The sequence below is a fragment of the Sphaeramia orbicularis genome, chromosome 21, assembly GCF_902148855.1.
Source record: "Sphaeramia orbicularis chromosome 21, fSphaOr1.1, whole genome shotgun sequence".
Lineage (NCBI taxonomy): Eukaryota > Metazoa > Chordata > Actinopteri > Kurtiformes > Apogonidae > Sphaeramia > Sphaeramia orbicularis.
In genome coordinates, this window is record NC_043977.1 from 6,690,531 (window position 1) to 6,708,246 (window position 17,716).

The 17,716-nt window shown below is 36.9% G+C and overlaps 1 protein-coding gene across 2 annotated transcripts in view; it reads left to right on the top strand.

The window, feature by feature from the left end:
• The window catches only part of LOC115412168 (neuropilin-2-like), a 208,172-nt gene that overhangs the window by 155,709 nt on the left and 34,747 nt on the right, over positions 1 to 17,716 (top strand). For both annotated transcript variants that reach the window (XM_030124508.1, XM_030124509.1), the window contains exon 12: positions 16,477 to 16,551. In XM_030124508.1, the coding sequence (XP_029980368.1) occupies positions 16,477 to 16,551 (75 nt within the window). The remainder of the gene's footprint in view (positions 1 to 16,476; positions 16,552 to 17,716) is intronic.

Genomic DNA, 17,716 nt, shown 5'->3' on the forward strand with positions numbered 1-17,716 from the left:
CTCTGCAGTGTCTTGGTCTCACCTTAGTGTGTCATGGTCTTGGTCTTGTCTTGGTCTTTATACCCTCTGGTCTACGGAGTGTGTTGGTCCTGTTCTTGCCTTAGTTTGTCTTGGTATTGGTCTTGATACCCTTCGATCTCTGTAGTGTCTTGGTCTTGTCTTGGTCTTGATACCCTCTAGTCTCTGCGGTGTCTTGGTCCTGTTCTCGCCTTAGTTTGTCTTGGTCATGGTCCTGGTCTGGGTCTAGCCAGTCCTGTCTACCCCTCTCCCGTCTGCGTTGGCTGTGGGTTGAAGCTGCGTCAGTGTCGGTCTGCTGCTCCGCTCGTCTGCGTCTGCACTCCAGATGTTTGCCTTCTGGATGTAATCTGTGCATTAGACACCAGAACACTTCACTCCCACTGTACATGAACACGGCAGCATCTGTTCCTGCTACCATCCTAAACACCACACACGGCCGCATTGTGCGTCGGTGGCTCAGAGCGGGTCGATTTGGGTAAATTGCACATTGTCTGGTTTGTAATTGTGAGCACGCTAAGCAAAGTGACGTTAGAAACACATGATCTCACTCACCGTGCAGTGGCTCTGCAAATGAAAACAATAAAAAACAGAAAAGCACAGTTGACTGGAGACAAAACTGACTTTGTTTCCCTTCTCGCTCATGAGTGCATTGTTGTGTGTTTGTGTGTGTTTGTGCACTAGCAAGTGTTGAGTTGTAACGGGAGATAAAATATTCAACAGAGTGCATCAGCTCCAGTCCACTGAACACAGCTGTTTACACACAATCACAAGCGCACAAAAGACACACTTTCAATTCCACTGGACCTCACACACACACACACACACACACACACACACACCAGCGCATGACTCCGGTCAGACGGGAAGAAATCGAAAAGCACCCTCCCATCTATTCAGAGGTTACGTCCTATGAGGTTTTCTTACTTCCTCCTTAAAAATAAAAGCGGTATACGCTCATCGGCCACTTTATTAGGTACACCTCGCTAGTACCAGGTGTACCTAATAAAGTGGCCAGTGAGCGTATGTGCTGCTCTCCTCCATCTGCCTCCAGGTTTAACATGATGCTCTTGTGCACACCTCAGTTATAACCAGTAGTTATTTGGGTTATTGTTACCTTTGTTATATATATATTTTATTTGTAGATTTTTTTTTTTTTAATTTTCAAGAACAAACATAAAGTAGATCAGAAAACAGAAAAAAGTAAGAAAAAGAAACCAGACCTCCACCAAAGCAGATCAGTCCTCCTTCCATCCAGATCACCACCAAAATGTCATCATTTGTTGCTTGTGCCAGTATCAACTTTTCCTGAAAATTTCATCAAAATCCATCCATAACTTTTTGCAGACAAACAGACAAACCCCGATGAAAACATAACCTCCTTGGCGGAGGTAAAAATAACTGATCAGAGGTGTAGTTCATCCTTCAGTTTCTTATAAAGTGTTGTTGCACATGTGTGTAGAGGCTCGTTTATTCTGTTAAAACTGTAGACTAAGAACAGATGACACACTGTCAGTAACTGGGCTTCCAGGCTCTAAACATCAGCTTTAATTCACAAACACAAATTGCTTTTCCATTTCTGCCCATGAATTGTTTTCATATTTCACAATGAGGCGCGTTGACCTGGCCTCGAGGCTGTGAAACAATTTCCTCACACGGGCGAGACAATCTGTGCACCGGGCTACAACGAAGAAATCCGAAATTACAGATTCAGGGTTCTTAGGGGCCAAACAATAACGTAGTTTAGCATCTCATTATTACACCAAACCCTCAGTGCAAAAACAGAAACAAAAGCCACAATATTGTTGCAAGACTCATTCTAATCATTCACGCTAGTGACGGAAGCGACATGTAATTTAGGTCCTGAAACCCTGAGTGTTGGACGTGAACCGAGCGCCGCCGAGCTGCCGGTTCGGTCCAGGTTTTAGATGACTGAGCGATCACAACATCTGCTCCGCTCTCATCTCTTTTTCAATCCACACCTCGTGGTTGGCAGACACACACATATGTACACACCGACACACACACACCACCTGTTTGGCTTCAGCGCTGCCGTTTGTTCTTAGTTGTGTAAATACAAGCGTCGTTTCTCATCTCTGTGCTGTTATGGGTGTGGAACTCTGGGAAAATAACACAGGGAAAGTCAAATCCCAGAAGGCTTCATGTCCGGAGTCTGGCTAATAACAGCTACGTCTTCATCTATCCACAGCTGCTGCTCTTTTATTCTCCTACTTCGTGTTTTTCGTCGATGCCAACTGTCAGATTCGACCGAAAACCAGAACGGATTTTATTAATGAACAAGTTGTTTCACTAAAAGTTTGTCAGTGTTTCCACCAGGATGATTTTCAGTAGCGAGAGGGAAAGGTTATTGGTTTTCCTGTTTTCCTTTGGTTTTAAATACGTTCCTTATTTATCTTGAATGTGTTGATGGTGAAATTAAAGAATTTCACAAAACGCTGAGTGAAAATGAAACAAGCAAAGTTTTTTGCTCATGTCTTCATTAACAATTTCTTCAAACGTCTTCTCTCACGCATGGACTGGTTGGATTCATTTCAAATTTTATATGTATCTTTGGGACAATGTCTCCAAAGTTTGTTCAGTTTTGAGAAATTTAGATTTTGCATTTATTTAATTTTTTTTTTTTTTTTTTTACAAATTTTTTGAAATATAAAAATTGTGCTTTTACATACAGTGGTCCATATTTTGATGGTTTATAACATGTAAACAGTTACAGATATCAATATAGTTCCTATTGATCACTGATAGAAGTCATATGTGGACTTTCATTTGGGTCCATGACCTTTGACCTTGAGTGACCTTTAAGGGTCAAACTCAAGGTCATCAATGTGTACATTTCAACAATCTTCTTCTCCGAAACTACTGATCAGATTCCTTTTTTTAAATTTAATTTTATTTTTTAATGTATCTTCCTAGGACCAATGTCTACAAAGTTTGTTCGTAGTTCTGACAAAATCTGACATATATATATATATATATATATATATATATATATATATATAATTTTTTTTTTTTTTTTTTTGATGATTTTTTTAAATATTAAAAATGTGCCTTTACTTATAATGTTTCATATTTTGATGGTTTATAACATGTAAATGGTTACAGATATCAATATAGTTCCTATTGATCACTGATTGAAGTCATATATGGATTTTAAACACAGCTCCACTACTTCCTGAACTTAAAGCAGCTCCTTTATTCCCAGTCCAGGTGTGTCTGACCACAGTATCATAACCACAAGTATCAGACACACCTGGATTAATCAGTGTGTCCAATAATGAATGACAGGAAATAAAGGAGCTGCTTGAAGTTCAGGAAGTAGTGGAGCTGTGTGCAGAACCCATTAGAGTTCTCGTCCAGTGAAAGTCCCGCCCACTTCTATTGTTAGATTGATCTGCATCCAGACCACAGGACTCTAAACAACATGACAAAAAAACCCAAAACAAAACAACATGACACTGACATACAGGGACGTTGGAACGAGTTTTGTTTCATCTTTTGACCCATGATGAACAGTATTCCACATTATTTTAGAACTGTGCTGAACCTGGATATTCTCTGTATCCGCAGTCTTTTTTTTTTTTTTTTTTTAATAGAGGAAACCAGGAATCCCTGATGTTTGAGCCTTGGACTATGAGGAGAAAATATCTCAAACCTTTTGTGTCATTGAGTCTTTAAGCCAAATAATCAAAACCCTGCAAAAAAAAACAAAACAAAAAAAACAAATCAGAAAGTTTCATGTGTGATGGAAGGTGTGTACAGCTGACACTGTTTGAACACAAACACACACTGATCATGTTTGACCTGGAAAACAAACACACTCTGTCCGGCCCCGAGGGAACGTTGTTTTGCGTTCTGGTTGGAGAACATTCTCGAGGTGTTCCGATGTTCCAGGTTTCCAGCCAGTCCTTCAGGTTTAGCCAAGTGTGTATGTGTGTGTGTGTGTGTGTGTGTGTGTGTTTTTCCAGGGTCGACACCACTGATCGCTTTCACATGTGAGCAGAGGCTTCTCTCCAGATCCAGTCATGTGATTGGTGGGATGTGGCCTGAGTCCCGCCCACTCACTTCTCCCTGTTTTTCACACCCCAGTTGGTTATCATTATAAAAACACACTCTAGATTATTTACATTTATTACATTAAACCTTAAAGATCTAGAATTGTGCTTTATGGTGAATTTAGCCTCTTTTATCCATAGAATTTTTGACTAATTTCAGTATTTTCCTATATTTAATTCACTGCTCATGTAGATGTTCATAAAAGCTCAGAGTAAATTCAAAGGTTATTATGTCAAAATGGAAAAATGGGGAAAAAAGACTTTTTTCAGGAAAAATATATAGTTAACTAAACATAAAAACAAGTGTCTACAACCACAAACTGCATGGATTTGCTTTTTTGGCTTTAACACAATATAAAAACAATAAGGTTCTTTTTTCCCCTAAAACACAAAAGCTTAAAAAACTGTTTGTAGGGAAGAAAGGCATGATTTTACTTTGATAGAATCTACAAAAGCAACTAAATCAGTTTTCTACATCAGATTTATTCAAAACATGACTTCATTTCAAGCTGAACTACATGTAAATCACAAGAATAATAGACTTTTTCATTAAAATATATCAATAAGTGAACATAAAACAAATATCTCCATCCACTGTCATTTAACAAACTGGTGAAAACCAAACCTCATTTAGTTTTAATAGTCATTTTTCCCCAGACCTACATATTATATCTCAGAATATGCATGTTTTCATCTTATATTTGTGATTTTTTTTACCTCTTTTTTTTTTTTTCTTGCAAATGTATTATTTCATTATAATAGAATATCTGAATTTTTGCTTGTTAATTTGTTGTTTCATGTCTAAGTTTCGTTCGTTGTTAAGTGTTTTACTCCGATCATAAGTTTGGGAAAAGCAGCATTAGAGGTCTGACTCTTGTCTTCTATTGCATCATGGGTAAATTAATTACAAAGGAGGATGTGAAGGTGGTTGAGTGTGCAAATGTTGGCTTGTGCTGCTTCCATTTACCTCCCTGTAAATCAGAGGAATGTTCTCAGACTCCTGTTTCTGCCAGAACTCTTAAAACAGCCGACCACACACACACACACACACACACACACACACACACACACACACACAGCTTCTCCAAACTTCACCTTTGGTTTCGTCTCGACTTCGTTAACCTCGTGGACATCCCTACACTCACTTTTATTATTTTTAATCTTATATTACAGCATCTGCGGCTTCGACCACAGGCCAAGTTTCTCCAAACACACGGGAGTAAAAATCGAAACTGACACCGTTTTTAACGTCTTAGTCGTATTTCTATAAGGGATCACTTCTTGGAGACTGTTCAGAACACTGACTTATATTCCCCAAGCGGCAGAAAAAGCAATGTGTCGGACGACTGAATGAAGACAAGGAAAAAAATCACTTGGAATAAAAGTGCGTTACAGACTGACTTGGCCGAGGTTTGACTTACACAATGTTCTTCACTGAGGCTGGAGAACAGGGGTGTCAAACATGAGGCCCGTGGCCCTAAACCGGACCACCAAAGGGTCCAGTCTGGCCCATAGGATGAGTTTGGCAAATACAAAAATTATCCCTTAAAAAAGCCCCCCTGCAGCAGCAACCTTAAAGTCATTCAAAAAAACTAACCCCCCTTAAATTATACTGAAACCTTGACATCTCTGCCTGATTAGGACGACTGAGCCCCCCCTCCCTTTTTTTTTTCTTTCTTTTTCTTTTTCTTATTTTTAAATTCAGTTTTATTTTATTTACTTATTTATCTCAACATTTTCATTATTGATGTATTTGTTGTATGACCTCTGTACTGTTCATATGTTAATATTGGATTTGCCTCAGGATGGGGTGGAATTGTGGGAGGGGAAAAAAGAAAGAATGAAAGAATGGAAGTCTTCTCTGTCACATTGCACTGTTATGTAGTTGCCTGTGAAACTGCTTCCAATAAAGTCAATTTAAAAAAATTACACTGAAGATATTAACAATCAAAGGCGTCAAAATGATTTTAGTTCAGTGTTACAATCATAATAACCTATAAATAATGACAACTCCAAATTTTTTTTATAAAATTACATGAAAATGTGTACTTTTACAAACTATCCTTTCACAAAAATGTCAATAACCTGAACAAATATCAACAACCTTAAATGTCTTAATGAGAAGTAAGTGTAATTTCACCAACATTCTGCCTGTTATTAAAGGGCTCATATTTCTCCAAACCCACTTTTCTTAGTCTGTGGTTCATTTATTTGTGTATTTGGACCCTAATGCTTCAAAAAGTTTGAATTTGAACCCTAAAGGTGCTGCAAAGCTATCTTTATATTCATTCTGGCAAAAAATCAAGTGGATTTCTTCAACCTGTTTGAATTCCTGCTTAATTTGTTACGTTTTATAACTAGTTACGTCACAACATTTGCACATATAAGGTCCAGACTTCAGACGAACATTTCTCCGAGTACGACATAATTGTTTATCAGCAGCAGTGGTTGTAGTAAAAACTGAAAATCTGTCCAAACTTGGAGCCCATTACCTCAAATGTTCAGTTGTTGGTTGAACAGGACAGAGCAGCACAGCTGACAACCTGGAGGGGGCGGGGCCTGAAGTGGCTCATGTGTATTTAAAGGGCCAGCGCTCCAAACCACCTTTCTGGTGTCATTCCTCAGAAATAGGGTTGAAGACGGACCTGTGGAGTTGAATGAATGAAGAATTCAGACCCAAGCAGAGCATTTACAGTTTATGGAGACCACAGGGAAATGTGGGAAAATGAAGAATTCCATTTAAAAAAGCAAAATATCACTCCTTTAAATATTTTTGTAGATCCATTGTTAAAATTGCACTTGTTTTTCTTAAGAAATTTCAGGTTGATCATGTTATTCACATTTTTTTAAAGGATAATTTGTAGATGTAAACATTTTCATTATATAATTTTATTTTTTTCACTCTAAATCATAGAGAAGCTTTTGGAGTTGACCTTATTTATAGGTTATTATGTGATTAGACTGGTCTTGTCTATTGGGTACAAATGGCCCCTGAACTAAAATGAGTTTGACATTCCTGCTGTAGAGAAAACAAACCTGTTTAAAGAGCCTGAAAACTAAACTGCTTCTAAGTTATTTTCAACAGTTTTAAGTTATAAATGGAAGTGACTTTAATGTGAACTTCTTTCAGTTGTGTTCTGCCCATTTCAGAAGAACGAATTATCGCAAAACTTTATTTCTTATCTCTGAGTCTTTGTCCTGCTTCAGCTGCTGCACATGGAAACACTTTGGATGCAGGTTCATTTAGTTTGTTGACGTTCACATGTGCATTTATGTGCATTTAAGCTGCCTCTGTTTACTGCAGTTGGAGTCTGGACATGTACAGAAATGCAGAGTTTTCCTCCATGACCAAAACGCTACAATAACGCCTGCACTAATACACTATTCAGATCAGATTCAGATGTATTTGTCATTTCAGCATATAGAATACATGAAACGAAACACTGTACTCAAGTCCCCGACTGTCAGCAGCATTTAGTAAATAGTATAAATTACTGATAAAAATAATAAAATAATAAAATACTGATATAAAAAACAATAACAATAACCGCCCCCCTAAAAAATTACCAATAAATAACAAAAAAAAATTATTTCTAAAGTGCACAGCAGTAAAGTGCCATTTTAAAGTGCATTCTGGGGCTCAAGTTCAGCAAGAGGTCATGTTCACTATGTGTTCACTAGGTGGCCAAAAGTATTGGGACATTGGGACCCATTTTTGTAAGTTGTTAGTTGGATTTTGGAAAACTGGAAAATTGGACATGCTTATACCTGTGCTGAGAGGATATATATACTGAAAATGTGTCCTAATGAAAAGATTATTTAAAAAAAAAAAACAAAACTTGGAAATAAAGAAGAAATCAACATAACAGAGAAAAAAAGACAGCGAGAGAAGGGACTGATGGTTTGTGAATCCACAGATGTGAATGAAAATCAGACAAACGCAGTGAAAAACCAAAACCCTGGTTTGATTTGACGATTTTACTCAAAGTACTCCACTAATTATGAATCCGTCTTCTGAGTTCTTTCTAGCAGGAACCTCTAAATGTCCAATTAGTCCGATGTGCAGCAGCTCCCTCTAATATGTGGTTTTCATGGTGAGTGTAGACTGAACCACAGAGTGTAATGTCTGCTATGGGTGGGTGGTGGAGGACTGAACACATGCCGGCAGTAAAGAAGAGCCGGGCCTTGAACACCACACGCCTTTTTATGTCTGGAAACTACTGACGGAGAATTAGCTCATTAGCTCGTTGGGCAACAAAGCACCACAAGGTAGCCAGTGTGATTGGAACTGTAGTTAAGTGTCTAAGAGCCAAGTATTGAGAAAAAGAAATTGCTTTGCTGGTACAATAAAAAAAAAAAAAGAAAAGAAAAGAGACCACTGGCAAAGAGTGACTAGTCACATAAATAAACCACACAAAGCTACAAAGGAAATGAGCTGAAGTGTAGAAAAAACCATTAAGCTAAGTATGCTGTTAATTGATCTGCTAAGATGTTAAAGCTGTCCTTCTTTTCTCCAAACGTATGGTTTAATAAGAACAGTTTCCAAGACCCAGTCAGTAGTCGATGCTCTGAGGCGGTGGAAATTATATGTACAGTATGTTGACAAAAGTATGTGGACGCATTGAATTCAGGTGTTTCCTTTCTAACGGGTCTGGGATACAAAACAATAATGACTAATGTCAGAATATAGTTTTATATTATGGGATAAATATCATCGCATTGGTTAGTTTGGTTTAAATTGTTATCTTTGTTTCTAGTTCTCTCAACATCGATTTTTTTTTCTCTAATCCATGACTATGATTTTAAATGTTCATCCTCTAAATTTCTGTAATATTTTTCCTGCTCTGACTGTAAATAATAATTTTGTCCAACAACTAAGCATCTACTTTCTTCACATCTTACTGAGGAAGAAAAATTTCCCATTAAACTCGAAGGAAATATTGATGTTTCTAAACTATATGGACATAAATATTGGGACACATCATGTCTACAGCTGTAAGATGTCCTGTTCATGAAGATTTGAGATAAATCATCAATATTTCCTTCAAGTTTAATGAGAGATTATATGGACAAAAGTATTCATACACTTTGAATTCAGGTGTTTCTTTTCTATTGATCTTATATTATATCCTTATATTGATGTTTATATCTCAAATCATAATGTGTCCCAATACTTTTGTTCACATAGTTTATAAACATCAATATTTCCTTAAAGTTTAATGGTAGATTTTTCTTCCTCAGTGAGATGTGAAGAAAGTAGATGGTTAGTTGTTGTAGAAAATTATTATTTACAGTCAGAGCAGGAAAAATATATTAGAAATTTAGAGGAAGAACATTTAAAATCATAGTCATGGTTAAAAAAAAATCAATGTTGAGAGAAGTGAAGTCAGTTAGGAAATAAAGATAACAATTTAAACCAAACTAACCAATACAATGATATTTATCCCAATATAAAACTATATTCTGACATTTGTCATTATTGTTTTGTATCCCAGACTCCTGTTAGAAAAGAAACACCTGAATTCAACGTGTCCACATACTTTTGTCCACATGGTGTACTTTGACAGCTGATTTGACATATACATAAATGATGGTTCATTCAGTTTATTCCAAATGTTCCTTGTGTTGTTGGACAAAACCGCAGTGAACCACAGAGAGGCTAAAGGGCCATATTTGGTCCAGGGGCCATGGGTTGAACACCCCTGTACCAGTCTGATGCAAAAATGACTAAAGACTGGATTTGGATCAGGAAATTGTACAGACGTTGATGATGTAAACGTCATTATCTGAGCTCCACAGTCAGTCTGTCAGTCAATCACAGAGTCATTAAGGAAAGGAAATCCCCTCATAGTCCTGGACTGTACATGCACCAGGTCACTGTAGTACTGTGTGTGTGTGTGTCTTTACAACACACACTCATTCACACACACACTTCGACCGGCCCCAGGGCTCATTGTGAATCTGCTGACTGAGCAGGACGAGGAGGAAACACCCAGACCAAAAACTGTTCAATTATGGAAAGAGCTGTGTGTAAATCTACCTAAATAAGACTGGTGACGCTGGCTGTGAGCGCAGCCTCGTGTTTTAACTGAACCGCCGTCTGTTTAGTCTCCGGCGCACATATTTGACAGAAGACGCTCTTGTTGAATCATGGGAGGTTTTCTGAATAATTCAAGATTTTTTTGCTTAATTCAAGCGAAAATATCTGCCACTGGAACAAGTGAAAATTATCTTGGTAAGATTTCTTGAAGTCAGATTTTCCAGATCTATTGTCTAAAAATCAGTTCTTCTATCTCACTGAAAAGTTACTCTTGAGGTGATTCTGTCTTTTTTTAAGTGTGATGAGATATTTGGACTAGAACTGAGAAGAATACATTTGGTAAGATTTAGATTTTTTTTCCAGTGCAAATTTTGTTGCACTGTACAATAGTATTTTGCAATGACAGTAAAACTTATTCCATTCTACTCTATTAAATTAAGTAAAAAAAATAAATAAATAAACTGAACTAAACTAGAATTGAGGTTTAAATTTCAAAACAATTCCAAAAACCTGTGAAAATCATGGACTGATGAATGTGGACCATTACCTGGAACACTCCTTTTCGAATGTGCAAATGAAGTCATACTTTGTTTTCATGGATAACTATAGGTTTTTGTTTGTTTTGTTTTCTTATAATCGGTTTCATTTATAAGGACTAAGTAGGATTACCTTGTTTTGTTGCATATTTGAAATGAACTCAGCTAAACTAAACATGAAACCTGCTCTGCATGAGTCACTAGTCGCTTTTCCATTGACCCTCAAGTTGCGCAAATATAACTTGCGCATAAAAATTTACCTAATGAAAAAACAACAATCTTGCCAAAAGTCTCATTTTTCGGTAAAAGTTTTTGCGCTGGCGAGAGGTGGTTTTTCAGGGGTAGCGCAAATGGTATATCACGCAAAACTGCAATGGAAAGACCTTTTTTCGCAACTAGAGAAAAGTGAATTAAAAAAACGGCTGTTGATGTACGTTACAACAAGTGAAGAAGAAACATGTCACAGTATGTGTGGACACACCAGGAAACCCAATCATTTTTAATTTAGTATGAGATAGAGGGATAATATATAATAACGAATATATCTGTAAATCAACACCATATTTACGTTCGTCGCCATGTTTATGGAATGACTTCTTGTGTCTGCTTGCGATAATAAATAAACAAATTGGCACTTTACAAATAAAACTTTTTAGTTATTTTCGGTAATTTTTTTTTTTTTGGGGGGGCGTGTATTGTTATTGTTTTTTATATCAGTATTTTATTATTTCATTATTTTTATCAGTAATTAATACTGTTTACTAAATGCTGCTGACAGTCAGGGACCTGAGTACAACATTTTGTTTCTGTGTATTCTACATGCTGAAATGACAAATAAATTTGAATCTGATGTGAAATTATCGCATTTTTGATTTAATGGAAAAACCGACATTACGCACTTCTGTTTTTTCAACATTTAGTAAATATCGGTAAAGTTTTGCGCAGATGTCCAATGGAAAAGCGACTAATGGGACCTGGAAAAGCAGAATGAAAGTACAAACTCTACCCATCTGTCTTAACTGGGCTTTTTTTCTGTTTTTAATATGGTTTTACTGACCTTTACAGTAGCTACAGAACGGGCTGTGATGGATGATGATGATGGGGAGGGGGAGGAGGAGGTGTGTGTGTGTGTGTGGGGGGGGGGGGGGGGGGGCTTAAGAGACAGGAGCCAAATTTGATTAGATGGGTGGAGAGGAGATTGACATGGAAATGGGAGGCTGACAGGAGCCGTGTGTGGTCACTAATTAGGAAAATGGTGGTGAGAGGTGGAGGGTTTCATCTCGATATGAGGGGGGAGGGGGGGGCTAATTACAGTGGTAAAGGGCACCAAATTAAAACAGCTTAATGTCAGCAGCTGGGAGCTACTTATCCAGCGTTAATATCTAATTCTGTGTGTATTTTTGGGACGACACCACGAGGAGAGTCAGTTTGCGCTTATGTAATAATCCCACATACTCAGACTGTGAATAGACGATGTAAACAAGTCCATAAAAGCTGCACAAACCGTAGGAAAAGGCTGCAAAAAAAAAAAAACAGGACATGAAGTTAACTCCCAGCTATTAGCAAAGGTCAAAGGTCGGCACTAAATAACACACACACACACACACAGATCAGCGAGCGAGTCAGGAAAAAAAAAAAAAACAGCCCGAACGAGCAAATAAGCAGTAAATCAGCTCGATTTACAGAGCAGACGTAGCATAACAGCAGGAGGAAAAAGGGTGCAAAGAGAGCGAGAGGCTGAAGACGGAAAGGAAAAAGAAACGGTAACGACGGGGAGAAAGAGCTGCAGGCAGACGAAAAGCAGAGAAGACCAGCGGAAATCCAAATATACCAGAGGGAGAGATGACAGAGAGAGAGAGAGAGAAGAAGAGTTATGGAAAAGAGAAGTGTGGTTGTGGTTAAATAGAAACAACAGTAGATAAGGTTTCACTTCCCAACAAACAGACATGGGCTTTGTGTGTGTGTGTGTGTGTGTGTGTGTGTGGTTTTACGAAGCAGAACTGAAACGGGTCAGATTTATTGTGACAAATGACAGAGAGAAGATGGAGAAACAGGGTGGATGAAGGGAGGAACGGAGGAAAAAAACGAAAACCGTGAAGTGAATGAACGGCACAAAGAAGGAGGGAGATAGAAGTCTGTGGTGTTCTGCCACGCAACACACAATCTACTGTTCCCTTACGTCAACATGTGTGTGTGTGTGTGTGTGTGTGTGTGTGTGGTGGTGGTTGGGGGGGGGGGGTGCTGGTGAAGCTTCCAGGGCGTTTAAGGACTCGTAACCAACAGTAGAAACCAGCTGATTAAGACCAGAAGGTCCAGGGGTTACACTGACATACCCCACAGCTGACGTGGGTGAATGTGTGTGTTTCAGCTGCAATATGTGGACTAAAGTATGTGGACGTGTTGAATTCAGGTGTTTCTTTTTCTTTTTTCTGGGCTCAGCTGGCTGACAGGCAGCTGTCTGTACCTTTAAGGCAGCAGCCGACATCAACTGTACTCCCAGTCATCATTGCCCATTTTTCTGACACCTTTGCTTTTGTATCCTCTTTTATTTGGACATTTTACCAGGGAGTATCTCACACTACTTTTTTTTTTTTTTTTCTTACTTGTCTTGTCCAGTGTCCTAACAGCAGAATGGTAGTCTGGCTCCTTCTGGTGCTGAACAAATTTGCTTTGCCAAGGGTAACTTCATAAAGTATATGAAGTGCCCTTTGATATTCTACTGTGTCTATTATGAGTTATTATGAGTTTTGTTCAACCTCAGGTGTTTCTTTTCTAACACGGGTCTGGGATACAAAACAATAATGACTAATGTCAGAATATAGTTTTATATTATGGGATAAATATCATTGTATTGGTTAGTTTGGATTAAATTGTTATTTTTGTTTCCAAAATGACACAGAGATGGTTTTGACTTAATTTCTTTCGACATTTTTTTTTTTATCCATGACTGTGATTTTAAATGTTTTTCCTCTAAATTTCTAAAATATTTTTCTTGCTCTGACTGTAAATAATAATTTTCTACCACAACTAACCATCTACTTTCTTCACATCTCACTGAGGAAGAAAAATCTACCATTAAACTTCAAGGAAATATTGACGTTTATAAACTATATGGACAAAAGTATTGGGACACATCATGTCTACAGCTGTAAGATCTCTCCCTATTTATTTATTTATTTATTTACAAGTTTTATTCATAAAGAGCATTTATTTAGCGCCTTATACAGCGCCTTTATTGTTTTACAACACATTCACATCACTTTCATTCAGTCGCATATTGAGTTTTGCTCAAGGATGCAAAAAAAAAGAAAAAAAATGTAGCATCACTTACATTTTTGTTGATATAGTGTCAAAAAATTATTTGACTCTGCAGATGGACAATCCTAGAATATATCAATTCTCTCAACATTGATTTTTGGTTTTTTTGCCATGACTATGATTTTAAATATTCTGCATCTAAAATTCTAAAATATTTTTCATGCTCTGACTGTAAATAATGATTTTCTACCACAACTAAACATCTCTTTTCTTCATGTCTCACTGAGGAAGAAAAATCTCCCTTTAAACTTTAAGGAAATATTGATGTTTATAAACTATATGGACATAAATATTGTGACACATCATGATTTGAGATATATAAGTCAATATCAATAATATAAGATCAATAGAAAAGAAACACCTGAATTCAACGTGTCCGAATATTTTTGTCCGTATAGTCTCCCATTACACTTGGAGGAAATATTGATGTTTTTATCTCAAAACTTCATGAACAGGACATCTTACAGCTGTAAACATGATGTGTCCTAGTATTTATGTCCATATAGTTTATAAACATCAATATTTCCTTAAAGTTTAATGGGAGATTTTTCTTCCTGAAAGTAGATGGTTAGTTGTGGTAGAAAATTATTATTTACAGGGCATAAAAAAATATATTATAGAAATTTAGAGGAAGAACATTTAAAATCATAGTCATGGATAAAAAAAAATCAATGTTGAGAGAAATTCAGTCAAAACCATCTCTGAGGCATTTTAGAAACAAAGATAACAATTTAAACCAAACTAACTAATGCAATGATATTTATCCCAATATAAAACTATATTCTGACATTAGTCATTATTGTTTTGTATCCCAGACCTGTTAGAAAAGAAACATCTGAATTCAACGCGTCCACATACTTTTGTCCATATAGTTTACCCTCTGCACATGTGTTTGATCTATCATCCTGTGGTTTCCTGCTGCTGTTCACCAAGGTCAGTGTGAGTGCAGCATCTATCACGGTCGTGGTGTGAATGTGTTTCCAGCCTGTAGTGGATGAAGTGGCACAGGCTCAGACCGATGCCAACACACCGTCTGAGATGGCGACAAATATCACGACTAATACACCAACCTCAAGAGCAACAGTGACGTGTGTGTAAACGGCATTCGCTCTTGTCTTAAAAGCATCACTGACGAACTCTTAAAGCGATGCTATACTTTAAAGCAGCTGCAAAGTAGTTGGACAGTATCATTACTAATAGGTTTGAGCGTGTGTGAAGTGTCAGGTGTCATCAGTATATATAGACACTGTGGAAAAGTCTTATTCCATGTGTGGCTTTGTTGTTTTTGCAGGGTTAAAATGAACATCCATATTTATTTATCATTCTGTTTTGTTCTAATACACCAAGAAAATACAGGAAATATGTGCACTGCCTTAAAAAAACAAAACTAAACTAAATAGGTTGTAAAGTTTAAAGTTGTGGAAAGGTTTATGGAAATGGAACATTTTGAGAAAAAAATTGTTTTTTGAGAGAGTTAGCATGCAAAATGAAAAATATAAATAATGTTTTACAGGTATTGTCCTCGTTTTGTCATCTGTCTGTCCATTCAACGACGAAATTGCATTATCTGAAGAATGCAATTAGATATCTGCACCAACTTTATACTGTGGATGCATCTGGTCATGGAGCAGAAGAATATTGAAAATAGGTGACCTTGACCTACTGTTTCAGGGTTAAATGTCCTTGTGCAGTGACAATATCTTTCAAATGTAAATATGTATGTAATACTTTGTACCCAAAGACAATCTAATCTAAATTATAGAGCAGTAACTTTCAAAGAATTTTACACGTTATGTTTCTTTTTAATTTATGATTGATCATCATCCATGAAATTCCCATAAATCAACAGTAGTTTAGATTCACAACTGCATCAGATTGTCTAGTTCTTTTTCTATCCTGAACCTTTTAAACCAATTTACTCAAACACACATCATTCACATTTTCTGTTTTTCTTTTTTGCAACTTTTCAAAATTCATTTGATGTTTTATAGTAAACACTGTTACTGTGTTCCACAGTCTGATCAATTATCAGAAAAACCAGTTCGATATCCAGCTTTCGTATGATTGTCATATTTATGTGAAAGAATAAATCCATCCAAATGTCAGACTCAGGCCTGGATGGAGCTGCTACTTTCTGTTTGTCGCCACAATTCAGTCAATTTGAGCTTAGTTTTTGCTTTATTTATTTACTTGTAAAACTTGTGGGAGACATTTTATACTTTTATTTATTCATTAAAATTTGAATGAACTTCATAAGAAATGGAATGTGCCTAAACCTCCTGGATTTTGTGTGAATTTAGACAAGATTTTGCTGTTCCAGTCGATTCCTGTTCGATTCTGTTGTATTCTATTTTATTGTTCTTTTCTTTTCTATTCGATTCTTTTATTCTATTCTGTTCTATTCTATTCTGCTCTGTTGGATTCAATTCTTTTCTATTGTATTGTATTGTATTGTATTCTATTCTATTGTGACCTCTTGTTTCTCCGTCCACAGAAACCACCACCGTACCCGACACGGCGACCCCGACTCCACCCAAAGTGGACCAGACGACGGCAGCTCTGAGACCCGGTACACAACCCACTCACACACACACTTCATCTGCACAAACACACACACTCACATACATACACACACACTCAGACTTCTTTCATCCACTCGTGCACAAACTCACACTTTTAAGGTCAACGCCATGATGTCACGGTGCTCCACAGGCATCTGGGCTTTGAGTCCCACAGGAAAATAAACTCTCACAGCCGGACCATCTCACCTCCACCTGTCAAAGAACCCACCAGGGATTTATGAACAGACATATGGGTTAGACCAGGAGTGTCAAACATACGGCCCATGGGCCAAAACTGGACCGGCAAACGGTCCGACCCGGGTCAGTGCGTTAATTAACGAAATGCAAAAATGACACTGAAGATATGAACAATTAAAGATGTAAAAAACATTTTAGTTCAGGTTCCACATACAGAACAATGTGATCTAAAGTAAAATAATACGATAATAACCGATTAATAATGACAACTACACATTTTATTCTTGGTTTAATGAGAAAAACTAACATTGCACTATGAAAATATGTGCATTTATAAACTATCCTTTAACAATAAAATATGAATAACCTGAAATGTCTAAAGAAAATTCAAGAGTAACAATGTTCTGTCTGTTGTGTGTATTTGTGTGTATTTGTAGATCCACTGTGATCTGAAAGTTGTATTAATAACAGGGTTTATGGATTAGTCTGTCATTAAAGTCATTAAATAGATTTGGTGAAAATTAAGGCCTTAAATGTCATTAAAAAGCATTAAATTAGATGTCCAGAGGCATTAAAAAATTAAATACACTTGATGAGAAAAAAAAGCATTGTTATTCACGCTGCTGAACCCCTGAATGAGCTGAGACATAATATTGTAGAAATTGTTCTTATTTTAGTTCCAAACTCCAAAATGTTACCAATATTACGCCTGCCTAGACCAGATTAGATTGAACTTTATTGATCTTTTGGACAGAGCCTCAGGAAACTGAGGGAAATAATATCATAATGACCTAGAAATAATGACAACTACAAATGTTTTTCTTTGTTTTCATGTAAAAAAGTAAAATTGTATGAAATTTTACTATATTGTCACACAAAATGTGAATAACATGAAATGTCTGAAGACAAAATATAAATTTAGATTAAAAATGTAAAGGTTCCATATAAACTCCTTTCTGTGAAAGCTTTACAGAG